We start from the raw sequence: 14,325 nt of genomic DNA, 5'->3' as shown, positions 1-14,325 counted from the left end.
CACTTCCTCTCTGTGGGGTTCACTGCCAATAAGTGAAATCCCCACCATGTGGAGAATATAAATACCTGTCTTGCCACCACTGTACTTCAACGTCTTCCTCATAGTGGTCTTCATTGTCGTTATATGAATGATATCCCCCCAAAAAGCAAAGTATTCCACAAAATAATGAAATGCCATAATTTTAGTAAAAATATGTTATTTATAGCGATTTTCTATTTTTAATAGTTTCCTCTCCATGCTAGATTCACCAGTCAAGGAGTTGTATATTCCAATCATATCCCCTCTGAACGGTCTCTTCTCCAAGGAGGATACGTTCCATGGTTGTAGTCGTTCCTCATAACGGGGGTCCTTCAGCCCCATTATTGGCTTTCCTGGCCCACCTTACGTCAGCACACAATGGGTTAACCTTCCACCCTCCAAAAGCTAGAATAAAAGACCATTCACCCCAACCCTCCACGGCTCCTGGTGTTGTTCTTATTTTGGTTCTTCAAGACGGCCAGTTGGACTTCATGTATGACCTTCCTGCACCATTAAAACCTAGATGTTCAGGCAGCAGCATCCACAAAATTCGGGACATCTGGGGTCTCAGCAGCCTTACCAAACAATGAATTCAAGTTAATTTTGCGTGCAGCATATCTTTTTTGGATGGGTGTTCCTTTTCTCGCCTGTTCATTGCTAGTTCATTCCTATTGTATGCCGACATGAGATGGGCCAGGAAGACGGCAAAATTGTTATCCATACTTCCCGTAATTTTCCTTTCCTGGCCTATCCTCACATTAGCACAACTCTCCCCTCCTTGGTGGCCTGCAGCTGTCTAGTTATGGAACACTGAGAGCCTGGGGGGGGGGGGGTCTTTTATTCTAGGTATTGGAGGTGGTCCTGGGGTTTAACCCATTGTGTGCTAACGTGAGATGGGCCAGGAAGATGGCAAAATTGTTATCCATACTTACCGTAATTTTCTTCTGGCCTATCCTCATATTAGCACAACTCTCCCCTTGGTGGCCTGTAGCTATCTAGTTATGGAACACAGAGAGCCTGGGGGGGGAGTGTCTTTTATTATATCTATTGGAGGTGGTCCCGGGGTTTAACCCATTGTGTGCTGACATGAGATGGGCCAGGTACACTGCAAAATTGTTATCCATACTTACCGTCATTTTCCTTTCCTGGCCTATCCTCATATTAGCACAACTCTCCCCTTCTTGGTGGCCTGTCGCTATCTAGTTGTGGAACACCAAGAGCCTGGGGGGGAAGTGTCTTCTATTCTAGCTATTGGAGGTGGTCCTTGGGTTTTTACCCATTGTGTGCTGACGTGAGGTGGGCCAGGAAGAGGGCAAAATTGTTATCCATGCTAACCGTAACTTTCCTTTCCTGGCCTATCCTCACATTAGCACAACTCTCCCCTCCCTGGTGGCCTGTCGCTATCTAGTTATGGAACACCGAGAGGGGGGGGGGGTCTTTTATTCTAGCTTTTGGAGGGTGGAAGGTTAACCCATTGTGTGCTGATGTGAGGTGGGCCAGGAAATGGGGCTGAAGAACCACAGTTATGAGGAACGACTACAAGCATGAAACTTATCCTCCCTGGAGAAGAGACAATTCAAAGCGGAGATAATTGGAATATACAAATCCTTTAATGGTAACTCAAGCATTGGGGGGGGGAGAAGTGTCTTTTATTCTAGCTATTGGAGGTGGTCCCGGGGCTTAACCCAGTGTGTGCTGACGTGAGAACAGGACAGGAAGGAAAAATTACGGTAAGTATGGATAACAATTTTCTGTATTGTTGCCCTTCTCTGGATTTTCTCCAATTAAAGCACGTCCTTCCTGAGGATTGGTGACCAGACTGGACGGCATAGTCAAGATGCGGCCAAACGAGAATATTGTAAAGTAGTAGAATTGTAGTTTTATCTCTGGAGTAAAACATCCTTTTTAATGGATGCCAATAGTCTGTTGGCCTTGCTTGCTGCAGCTTGGCATTGCATGCTATTGCAGAGTCTACGAGGACCTCCAGATCCTTTTCCGTTGTAGATCTCCCTGGAGGTTCTCCCCCTAGCGAGTAACTTGCATTCATATTTTTAGCTATTTTCGTTACGGTTTTGGGGTTGTTTTCTATATGTGCAAAAAGAGACCTCACAAATACTTATAACATTTAATATAACATTTAATAAAAGCAATGATAGATATAGATAACAAATGTCACGTACCTGTATGAAGAGCCAGGGATGTTAAAGATGACCTCCCATCTGAGCACCCCTGGAAGATGGGACAGGTGCTACTAGGTCAATGGAAGGGCACAGGTGCCAGAAGGTTGGAACTGAAGACTTGAATTTGGGAGCGCTGGTGTCAAGTGCAGAACAAGGTACAGAATCATTAGGTGAAATCTTGGTCAAGAGCCAAGGCCGAGGTTGGTGACAAGATACAGAATCATTAGGCGAAATCTCGGTCAAGAGCCCAGGCCGAGGTTGGTAACAATGTACATAATCATTAGGCAAAATCTTGGTCAAGAGCCCAGGCCGAGGTTGGTAACAAAGTACAGAATCATTAGGCGAAATCTCGGTCAAGAGCCCAGGCCGAGGTTGGTAACAAGGTACAAAATCATCAGGTGAAATCTTGGTCAAGAGCCCAGGCCGAGGTTGGTAACAAGGTACAGAATCATTCTGCGAAATCTCGGTCAAGAGCCCAGGCCGTGGTTGGTAACAACATACATAATCATTAGGTGAAATGTCGGTCAAGAGCCCAGGCCGAGGTTGGTAACAAGGTACAGAATCATCAGGCGAAATCTCGCTCAAGAGCCAAGGCCGAGGTTGGTAACAAGGTACAGAATCATTAGGCAAAATCTTGGTCAAGAGCCAAGGCCGAGGTTGGTAACAAGGTAGGCAGCAATCATATCCACTGCCACATTTGGAACTTTTTTTGGGGGGGGTTTTGACAGGTACCAGCTCCCACTTCTGGTCAGATAAGCCATGGTGATCTGAGCCAGAAGTTTCCCCCCATCATTCCCCTGCGGTCTTCTGGACACATCACAGTGCAGCACGCTTTGCACACATGCAGTAGGAAGCTGGATGTGGAGCTGCAAGGCTTCACTGCCGGTTTCCCTTATTTAGGATGCTAATTCCTGCACCTGAAGCCGATTGAAGAATCAACTCAGGTGAGGACATCGCTGGGTCCTTGCACACGTAAGTGTCCTCATATTAAAAGTCTTATACATTTGTTCCTTAGGAGATGTAAGGAGTCTCAATCACCCTCTACACCTTGTAGGGTAGGCATGTTTGGTACCTACCTCGTTGTTATAGTCCTATACATTAATGCAACTACATGCTATAAATGTAGCTAACTATAGTAAGAATCATGGAGTTTGTGCAGAGCTTGGCTCTGACAAGCAATGTGAGTAAGATCCTTCACACTGACCACCAATGTATGGGGGCAAGTCTTCAAACTGTCTGCCAAAGTAAGGGACATTCTGCCCACTGACCCCCAATGTAAGGGACATTCTGCTCACTGATCCCCAATGTAAGGGACATTCTTCCCACTGACCACCACTGTAAGGGGCATTCTTCCCACTGATCACCAATGTAAGGGACATTCTTCCCACTGACCCCCAATGTAAGGGGCATTCTTCCCACTTATTGCCAATGTAAGGAGACATTCTTCCCACTGACCCCCAATGTAAGAAGACATTCTTCCCACTGACCACCAATGTAAAGGACATTCTTCCCACTTATTGCCAATGTAAGGAGACATTCTTCCCACTGACCCCCAATGTAAGAAGACATTCTTCCCACTGACCACCAATGTAAGAAGACATTCTTCCCACTGACCACTAATGTAAGGGACATTCTTCCCACTGATCACCAATGTAAGGGACATTCTTCCCACTGACCCCCAATGTAAGAAGACATTCTTCCCACTGACCCCCAATGTAAGAAGACATTCTTCCCACTGACCACCAATGTAAGGGGCATTCTTCCCACTGACCACCAATGTAAAGGGCATTCTTCCAACTGACCACCAATGTAAGGAGATATTCTTCCCATAGGCCACCCATGTAAGGGAACATTCCTCCCATTAATAATCAATGTAAAGGGCATTCCGCCCACTAGCCACCAATATAAGGGAACATTCTTTTCAATGGTCAGTCATGTAAGGGGACATCCTTCCAACTGCCCATCATAGTAAGGAACATCCTTCCAACTGCTAGATAATGAAAACAACTCCTGCGCTCAATGGAACACCTATTAATAAGCAGCACACACTCGCCTCAACCACAAGGAAAAAACATAAAAATACAAAAAATAGTGCAGCGCTAACAACCTACTGTATACTAAAATACAAATGAGATAAATGGAAAAATCACATATAGAATGCACAATAAATATTCAGTGTTAGGTCTGACACTCTGAGGAAGTCACGTGGATCGTGACGTAAACGCGTTAAGGTACGCACTGACATCATTTCCGGTGGCGCGGTGACGTCATTTCCGGCGTCGGTGCCATTTCTGGAGGGATTGTGGAGCAAGTGGAGCTGCATGCATTTCTTAGCATGAGAACCATGGAAACACACCCATGATATGGGAAAAAGCTGATCTTTGTCATTTTACATGTGAGTGGGCATTTTATTTATATTCATGGTATTATTCAAACTGGATTACACTATGGAGGATCTTCTTTGTTTTTAATGGTATCTTAAACGGTTTTGTGGAATCGAGTACCTAGGAGATAGGAGAAGATATTTTAGGGATCTATCCAAACGTTCCATCCTTTGATGATACCTTATTGGGTGTATAAGGTCACCTACATAGCTGTTTGGCCCAGTGGGTCGCATCAAGGAGGTGAGGGGCCATCTGTGGATTGACCGCACACTGAGTGGCACTGTGATCACCTCACAGAGTTTTGCTGCGATCACCAATGTAAGGGACATTCTTCCCACTGACCCCCAATGTAAGGGACATTCTTCCCACTGATCACCAATGTAAAGGACATTCTTCCCACTGACCCCCAATGTAAGGGGACATCCTTACAACTGACCAGCATAGTAAGGGGATATTCTTCTCACTGACCACCAATGTGACATTCTTCCAACTGACCACCAATATAAGGGACATTCTTCCTACTGACCAGCAATGTAAGGGACATTCTTTCCACTGACCACCAATGAAAGGGGACATCCTTCCAACTGACTACCAATGTAAGGAGGCAATTCTTCAGCCACCGACAATATAAACAGAGCTAACCTCCACTTACTGTACAATGTAAGGGGGCCCTCCTCTACCCACCATCAACATAAGGGGGTACACTGATGACACGACACTGCCATGCTCTTCAAGCAACTGAATGTGACAAGCTCTGTATCCCCGATAAAGATAATGACTCTGAAACTTCGGAGTCTTCCACTGTGACCATGAGTAGAATCAAGATGGCAGCCATGGGTATATTCTACATGGCGATGACAGTGGCTCCATGTATTATCTGACACACATGTGGACCTGGACCTTCTGGCCTCTCCATCTACCTTCTTCTTTAAGAGGCTCCTCTGTCCTGCACTCATTACCTGTATCAATGGCACCTGTTTGAACTTGTTATCAGTATAAAAGACACCTGTCCACAACCTCAAACAGTCACACTCCAAACTCCACTATGGTGAAGACCAAAGAGCTGTCGAAGGACACCAGAAACAAAATTGTAGACCTGCACCAGGCTGGGAAGACTGAATCTGCAATAGGCAAGCAGCTTGGTGAGAACAAATCAACTGTGGGAGCAATAATTAGAAAATGGAAGACATACAAGACCACTGATAATCTCCCTCGATCTGGGGCTCCACGCAAGATCTCACCCGTGGGGTCAAAATGATCACAAGAACGAAGCAAAAATCCCAGGACCACACGCCAGGGACTCAGATCCTGCAGTGCCAGACATGTCCCCCTGCTTAAGCCAGTACATGTCCGGGCCCGTCTGAAGTTTGCTAGAGAGCATTTGGATGATCCAGAAGAGGATTGGGAGAATGTCATATGGTCAGATGAAATCAAAATAGAACTGTTTGGTAAAAACACAACTCGTCGTGTTTGGAGGAAAGAGAATGCTGAGTTGCATCCAAAGAACACCATACCTACTGTGAAGCATGGGGGTGGCAACATCATGCTTTGGGGCTGTTTCTCCGCAAAGGGACCAGGACGACTGATCCATGTACAGGACAGAATGAATGGGGCCATGTATCGTGAGATTTTGAGTGCAAACCTTCTTCCATCAGCAAGGGCATTGAGGATGAAACGTGGCTGGGTCTTCCAACATGACAATGATCCCAAACATACCGCCCGGGCAATAAAGGAGTGGCTTCGTAAGAAGCATTTCAAGGTCCTGGAGTGGCCTAGCCAGTCTCCAGATCTCAACCCATTAGAAAACCTTTGGAGGGAGTTGAAAGTTCGTGTTGCCCAGCGACAGCCCCAAAACATCACTGCTCTAGAGGAGATCTGCATGGAGGAATGGGCCAACATACCAGCAACAGTGTGTGCCAACCTTGTGAAGACTTACAGGAAACGTATGACCTCTGTCATTGCCAACAAAGGATATATAACAAAGTATTGAGATTAACTTTTGATATTGACCAAATACTTATTTTCCACCATAATTTGCAAATAAATTCTTTCCAAATCAGTCAATGTGATTGTCTGGATTTTTTTTCTCATTTTGTCTCTCATAGTTGAGGTCTACCTATGATGCCAATTACAGGCCTCTCTCATCTCTTTAAGTGGGAGAACTTGCACAATTGGTGGCTGACTAAATACTTTTTTGCCCCACGGTATACTTGGTATTTTGGTCCAATGGTCATGGTGGTTGCGTTGGACCAACTGCCGATACTCTGGTAGTTGGTCCAATGAAAAGCTAGCTCCTTCAATAAAACGAGCTAAATATAATTGTGAACCTGGTAAAAACTTCAGGTCCCTGCTCCGGCTTGCACAGCCATGCCTGGTGGATTCTATTCAGGGCGCAGGCTGGACATCTAAACTGCTTGCAATGTCTGAGAGCAAAAATGGTGAGCCAGAAGTCACACACCGAGCGTACATCAAGAAGATGATAGTCTCCGCCCTAGCAGCACGTACCGACGTGTTTCGCCCTACCCAAGGGGCTTAGTCATGGTGGGTGAGTGGGGCGTAACAGCTAACAATCTCATACATCAAGAAGATGATAGTCTACCTCCATCCTGGCCACACTTTCCGATGCATTTCGCCCCACCTATGGGGCTTAGTAATGGAGGATGGGCAAAACACCTAACAATCTCATACATCAAGAAGAGGATAGACTATCTCCGTCCTGGCCATACTTGCCGACATGTTTCGCCCCACCCAAGGGGCTTAGTCATGGAGGGTAGGCAGGGCGAAGCACCTAACAATCTCATACATCAAGAAGAGGATAGCCTATCTCCGTCCTGGCTACACTTTCAGATGTATTTCACCCCACCCAAGGAGCTTAGTCATGGAGGGTGGGTGGGGCGTAACACCTAACAATCTCATACATCAAGAAGAGGATAGTCTATCTCCGTCCTGGCCACACTTTCCGACGCATTTCACCCCACCCAAGGAGCTTAGTCATGGAGGGTGGGTGGGGCGTAACACCTAAATCTCATACATCAAGAAGATAATGGTCTATCTCTGTCCTGGCCACACTTACTGACGCATTTTACCCCACCCCAAGGGCTTAGTCATGGAGGGTGGGCGGGGCAAAACACCTAACAATCTCATACATTGAGAAGATAATAACAGCCTCAGTCTACCTCTGTCCCAGAGTCACACCATCGATGCGTTTCGCCGCTTCCCCAAGACTAAACCCAGTGGGCGGGAAGAAATGCGTCATAAGGTGTGGCAGCTATCATCTTCTTGATATACGAGATTGCTCAGTGTGCGGCTTGTGGTTCACTGCTTTTGCTCTCAGGCGGTGCACGGAAACCAATAAAAAGTATGGCCCACGGGTGATCAGATTTGCCCATGTATTGCCACAGTTTACTTCTGTGGTGCGTTCTGCAGGCGTCCAAGTCAGCTCTGTATGTTTACTATATTTTCTGTTATTACATCACACCCAAAAGTCCACATTATACTTTTGCAATGCATCCAAATAAACCAATTTGAACAGAAAAAATGGTATTAGCCAAAGTGAAGATTCTGAATAACAATAAGGGATATTCTCTAAAGTGTTACTGAGCCCCCAACAGTACAATCAGTCTGTAGATGCAGTAAACATGCTGGTTATACAAACTGCGGGACCTAAGGGGGAGCAGATATAGGGAATGTGGGGTCCGGGGAGAGCGGATATAGTGAATGCGGAGTCCAGGGAGAGAGGATATAGTGAATGTGGGGTCCGAGGAGAGCGGATATAGAGAATGCGGGGTCCGGGGAGAGCGGATACAGTGAATGCGGGGTCCGGGGAGAGCGGATATAGTGAATGCGGGGTCCGGGGAGAGTGGATATAGTGAATGCGGGGTCCGGGGAGAGTGGATATAGTGAATGCGGGGTCCGGGGAGAGCGGATATAGTGAATGCGGGGTCCGGGGAGAGCGGATATAGTGAATGCGGGGTCCGGGTAGAGCGGATATAGTGAATGCAGGGTCCGGGGAGAGTGGATATAGTGAGTGCGGGGTCCGGGGAGAGCGAATATAGTGAATGCGGGGTCCGGGGAGAGCGGATATAGTGAATGCGGGGTCCGGGTAGAGCGGATATAGTGAATGCGGGGTTCGGGGAGAGTGGATATAGTGAATGCGGGGTCCAGGGAGAGGGGATATAGTGAATGCGGGGTCCGGGGAGAGCGGATATAGTGAATGCGGGGTCCGGGGAGAGAGCATATAGTGAATGTGGGGTCCGGGGAGAGCGGATATAGTGAATGCGGGGTCCGGGGAGAGAGCATATAGTGAATGTGGGGTCCGGGGAGAGCGGATATAGTGAATGCGGGGTCCGGGGTTTAGTAACACTTTAACTGAAACCTTTTACACATTGTGAATACAAGAAGAACGTAGATGTTCTCTCCAAGTTATTCTTGACCCAATCCCCATTTGACCGTCAGAACATAAAAAAAGGGATGTTAGTCTTCGTGAATTTTCTGGTGTCGATCAAGGGCGCCTTTCCGAATAAAACATTTCCCGCACACGGAGCATGGAAAAGGACGCTCACCCGTGTGACTTCTCTGGTGTATAAGAAGTTTTTCTCTCTGAGGGAAAGATTTCCCGCACTCTGAGCATGAATAAGGGCGCTCGCCCGTGTGAATTTTCTGGTGTTTAAGAAGGTTTCCTTTGTCTGTGAAACATTTTCCACACTCTGAACATGCGTAAGGACGCTCACCCGTATGAATTCTTTGGTGTTTAAGAAGGTGTTCCTTCTGAATGAAAGATTTCCGGCACTCTGAACATGAGTAAGGACGCTCACCGGTGTGAATTCTCTGGTGATTATTAAGTTCTCCTTTCTGAAAGAAAGATTTCCTGCACTCTGAACATGAATAGGGATGTCTACCCGTGTGATTGCTCTGGTGTTTAAGGAGGTTTCTTTTGTCGCTAAAGCATTTACCGCAGTCAGAACATGAGAAAGGCCGCTCGCCCGTGTGAACTCTCTGGTGACGGAGAAAGTTGCTTATCTGATTGAAATGTTTCCCGCACTCTGGACAGGAGTACGCCTGATAACTTTTCTGCTGTATAAGAGGCTCTTTGGTTTCTTTCAAAGATTCCCCGGACATCGTACGTGACCGGGAACGCTCTCCTGTATGATCTCCTTCTTGGCTTACAGAAGATTCCTTGGGATTAGATGGATCTGTACTGTGGGATCCCAGATGTGTTTCATAAGTTATAGTGTGTGGATTGTCAAAAGATTCCTCAGGATCAGAGAAATCCCATGATCTCTCCATATGATACGTCTTATGATGTATTATTTGTGTAATGCGATTCACTCTGGGAGAATATTGTGATGTGGCTTTATGTTCTGAAGATGAGTTGTCCAAGACATAGAGTCCACCTGTTGGAAATCAATGATTACATGTTATTATAGTCTCCTCATTTGTTGGGGACATGACTGTATATTGAGGAATGGAGATGGACCTTTCATACGGTGTACAGTATCTCCTCCTCATTTGTTGGGAACATGACGTTATATTGAGGAATGGAGATGGACCTTCCATACGGTGTCCAGTATCTCCTCCTCATTTGTTGGGAACATGACGTTATATTGAGGAATGGAGATGGACCTTTCATATGGTGTCCAGTATCTCCTCCTCATTTGTTGGGAACATGACGTTATATTGAGGAATGGAGATGGACCTTCCATATGGTGTACAGTATCTCCTCCTCATTTGTTGGGAACATGACGTTATATTGAGGAATGGAGATGGACCTTCCATATGATGTCCAGTATCTCCTCCTCATTTGTTGGGAACATGACATTATATTGAGGAATGGGGATGGACCTTCCATATGGTGTCCAGTATCTCCTCCTCATTTGTTGGGAATAGGATGTTATATGGAGGAATGGAGATGGACCTTTCATATGGTGTCCAGTATCTCCTCCTCATTTGTTGGGAACATGACGTTATATTGAGGAATGGAGATGGACCTTTCATATGGTGTCCAGTATCTCCTCCTCATTTGTTGGGAACATGACGTTATATTGAGGAACGGAGATGGACCTTTCATGTGGTGTCCAGGATTTAAATAAATATTTATATTCATCGAAGAAAAATGATGTGAGATTTTTCAGAATGTAGTGTTTACTCACTTGTATCGATATAAAGTGAAGCGTCCTCCTGTTCACTTTTCATATTCATCTCCCCCTCCTCCATAGACTGCTGATCTCCACTCACCAACGTTTCTTCTTCTTCCTCTTTAACCTCAACTTTAATGTCTTTCATTTCTTCATCCTGAACCCCAATAATGATAAAATTGATAAAACTGTCAATAATAAATAAATATAATAATGTAATCCCATAATTTAGAACAATATTTATGTTTGTTTGCCCCTGTACCTGAACTTTGTAAGACATGCTAGGATCATCCTTTGTGAAATCCTGGGAATACAGAAGATCACCCTTCTCCATAGACTGCTGAACTCCACTAACAAGCATCTTCTCCTCCTCTTCAATTTCAACTTTGATGTCTTTTAGTTCTTCCTCCTAAATCACGAATAAGATACAGTACAGATTTGTAAAAAAATAAAGAACAAAAGGTTACATCGAAGAATGACATTTTGTAGATTGGAATACACTATTAGGTCTTCATGCTCACTCCCACTTACCTGATGATGGTGAGGGATGGTGTGATCTTCCATTTTGGAATCCCGGGAATACAGAGGACGGGGACATCTCTCTGGTGGATTCCCATGACTGGATCCATCTGTAGGAAACACACACACTGACTGAATCCATTGTTTCTATGTGTTTATCAGATGATGGGGGATCTAGGTGGAGCCTCCGTACTGCTCTCTCCTTTACAATAAAGTCTCCTCTTACCCGGTGATGTGAGGGGCGGCTGATTGTCCATCATGACGTCCTTGTAGAGGTCCTTGTGTCCTTCTAAATATTCCCACTCCTCCATGGAGAAATAGACAGTGACATCCTGACACCTTATAGGAACCTGACACACACAATGATACAGTCACCATCCAGACAAATCCCTTGTCTGTTACTGGAGAATGTCCCAGAATTCCCGGCACCGCTCACCTCTCCTGTCAGCAGATCAAGGATCTTCTGGGTGACTTCCAGAATCTTCTTGGCACTGGCTCCCTCTGTTGTCAGGCAGTGAGGTGGAGGCCCTGTGATGGGTGATGTCATGTGAAGATGGCTGCTGGGTGGTAAAGGCTCACCAGATATTTCCTTCCCTAATTTATATCCCTGTGTATAGAGAGGAAGTAACAATTATCACCACAGACTTCCCAGAATCCTCTTCACCTCTCCGGTCTGGTCCTTGTTTTATTTATAGAGATAAGAGTGATGTGAGAGGCTCTGGATGGACGGTTGGATAAATGGTTCTATATGTAGGACGTATCCGGTCTATAAACCAGAGGCTCTGAATGGACGGTTGGATAAATGGTTCTATATTTAGGACGTATCCGGTCTATAAACCAGAGGCTCTGGATGGGCGGTTGGATAAACGGTTCCATATTTAGGACGTATCCGGTCTATAAACCAGAGGCTCTGGATGGACGGTTGGATAAACGGTTCTATATTTAGGACGTATCCGGTCTATAAACCAGAGGTTCTGGATGGACGGTTGGATAAACGGTTCTATATTTAGGACGTATCCAGTCTATAAACCAGAGGCTCTGGATGGACGGTTGGATAAATGGTTCTATATTTAGGACGTATCCGGTATATAAACCAGAGGCTCTGGATGGACGGTTGGATAAATGGCTCTATATTTAGGACGTATCCGGTCTATAAACCAGAGACTCTGGATGGACGGTTGGATAAATGGCTCTATATTTAGGACGTATCCGGTATATAAACCAGAGGCTCCGGATGGACGGTTGGATAAATGGTTCTATTTTTATGGCTAATAACCAAAATATATTACCTGTTCTGCCTCAAAATCCTGTAATCTCTTAATTTCCTACCAAATAACCTCTCTTCTTGAATTTCCTGTCTTCACCCTACATTGCTTCCTGTCTGTAGATGACATCACTTCCTTCTTTGCTTTCCAGGCTCACAGGAGAGATCTTCATCTTGTGGAGAATGTGAGTAATGCAGCCCACTGTGTACTGCTGTACATTCAAATCTGCTTTTATCATTTTTGTTGTTTATGTTTTTATTCAAGTACTACCGGACACTCCCCCCCCCCTTCCTGCCCAGGCCAACTTTGAATAACAATTACGCGGTCGTGCAACACTGTACCCATATGAAATTTTTATCATTCTTTTTAGACAGAGCTTTCTTTTGGTGGTATTTAATCACATCGGGGTTTTTATTTTTTCTTAAACCAAAAACCACAGAAAATTTGGAAAAAAAAAAAAGTTTTTTCTTAGTTTTTGTTATAAAATTTTGTAAATAAGTGATTTTTCTCCTTCACTGACGTGCGCTAATGAGGCTGTAGTGATGGGCACTGATAGGCTGCACTGTTAGGTGGCACTGTTGGGTGGCTTGACAGGCACTGATAGGTGGCACTGATTGGCAGCACTGATTGGCATTGATAGGTGGCATTGACGGGTGACACTGAAAGGCAGCTCAGATGGGCACTGATATGTGTCATTGATGTGGCACTGCACGTGGCACTGATGAGCACTGACAGGTGGCACTGCTGGGGCTACACTGATCATCAGTGCTGTGATGATCAGTGTAGATGTCCCCTCCGAGGAATGCCGATTACCGGCTCTCCTCTGTCAGCGTGACAGCTCAAGAGGAGAGAAATGCCGATAACCAGCATTTCCCTGTTTACATGTGATCAGCTGTGATTGGACACAGCTGATCACATGACCAAGCCAATATCTTCGGCTCTTTCCGTGGATCAGTGATCCGCTGTGTCCAAGGGACACAGCGCACCGCCGATCACCGTGCTGCACGCTCCCTGAGCCGCGCATGTGTGGTGAGAATGGGAGGACGTCATATGATGTCGTCCCAGAACAAAAGAACAACCTTGCGCCCATCATTGGACTATATGGCGGGCAGGACGTGGTTAAATACAAATAATGCAAATGTGTAATGTATTTTTTTTAAATATTTTTCAGATATTTTGTAATAAAAACACATTTCAACATACAGGTGTATATATATATATATTTATTGAAATATATTTTGAAATATATTAAATACGGCCAAAATTGTAGTATTTCAAATATATTTTTCTTCCATGTGGGTAGCGTTCACAAGATCGGAAGGCTCCCGATCGCACACATGCATCGGAAGCTTTCCGGTCCCCCACCGGCGACTGTGGTGGATGCACGCTCTCAGCACAGAAAAGTGTTTACATAGGGCCACATATATGCAACCTCTGTGCGTTAAAGCCCACCCGCCGAGAAACCGCCCATCGGTGGGAGGAGGTTAAGTAGTATCTGTGACAGACAGGACTGAAATGTGAGTTTTAAAACGCGGCAGCCCCCTCCCAAAGAGGCAACGAATCATAATTTATGGGCCTAAAACATTTATAGATTCAGCTGAATGATTTTTAAATATTTTATTGAAATGAAAAGTTAGCAGTGCAAGAAAACATATTTTGCAAAACAGACAATTCACAGCAGTAAAAGTAAAAAAAAAAAAAAAGATTACAGGTAGAAAAAACACATGAAAAGCTAATCTGGTCTTTGGTCCGTTCAGAGGACATCCAGTCTGGTAGTTTTGATGGTGATAAGATCTACTGCTGCCAAATTATGATTCGATAGACA

General features: G+C 45.2%; 2 protein-coding genes across 2 annotated transcripts in view; one reads left to right on the top strand and one right to left on the bottom strand.

Moving 5' to 3' along the window:
* LOC149453340 (uncharacterized) overlaps nucleotides 1-12,641 on the bottom strand; it is a 66,497-nt gene extending 53,856 nt beyond the window's left edge. Inside the window, exons 1-2 of the mRNA XM_089688568.1 lie at nucleotides 12,525-12,641; nucleotides 11,672-11,842 (exon numbers count right to left, since the gene is read on the bottom strand). Of these exons, the coding sequence (XP_089544694.1) occupies nucleotides 11,672-11,782 (111 nt within the window). The 5' untranslated portion in view covers nucleotides 11,783-11,842; nucleotides 12,525-12,641. The remainder of the gene's footprint in view (nucleotides 1-11,671; nucleotides 11,843-12,524) is intronic.
* Nucleotides 1-14,325, top strand: part of LOC149453334 (uncharacterized) — a 320,806-nt gene that overhangs the window by 220,168 nt on the left and 86,313 nt on the right. The window lies entirely within an intron of this gene.

The sequence above is a fragment of the Staurois parvus genome, unplaced genomic scaffold (assembly GCF_062004578.1).
Source record: "Staurois parvus isolate SC_StPar_1 unplaced genomic scaffold, SC_StPar_1.0 ptg000449l, whole genome shotgun sequence".
Classification (NCBI taxonomy): domain Eukaryota; kingdom Metazoa; phylum Chordata; class Amphibia; order Anura; family Ranidae; genus Staurois; species Staurois parvus.
This window is presented reverse-complemented; position numbering and strand designations above follow the sequence as displayed.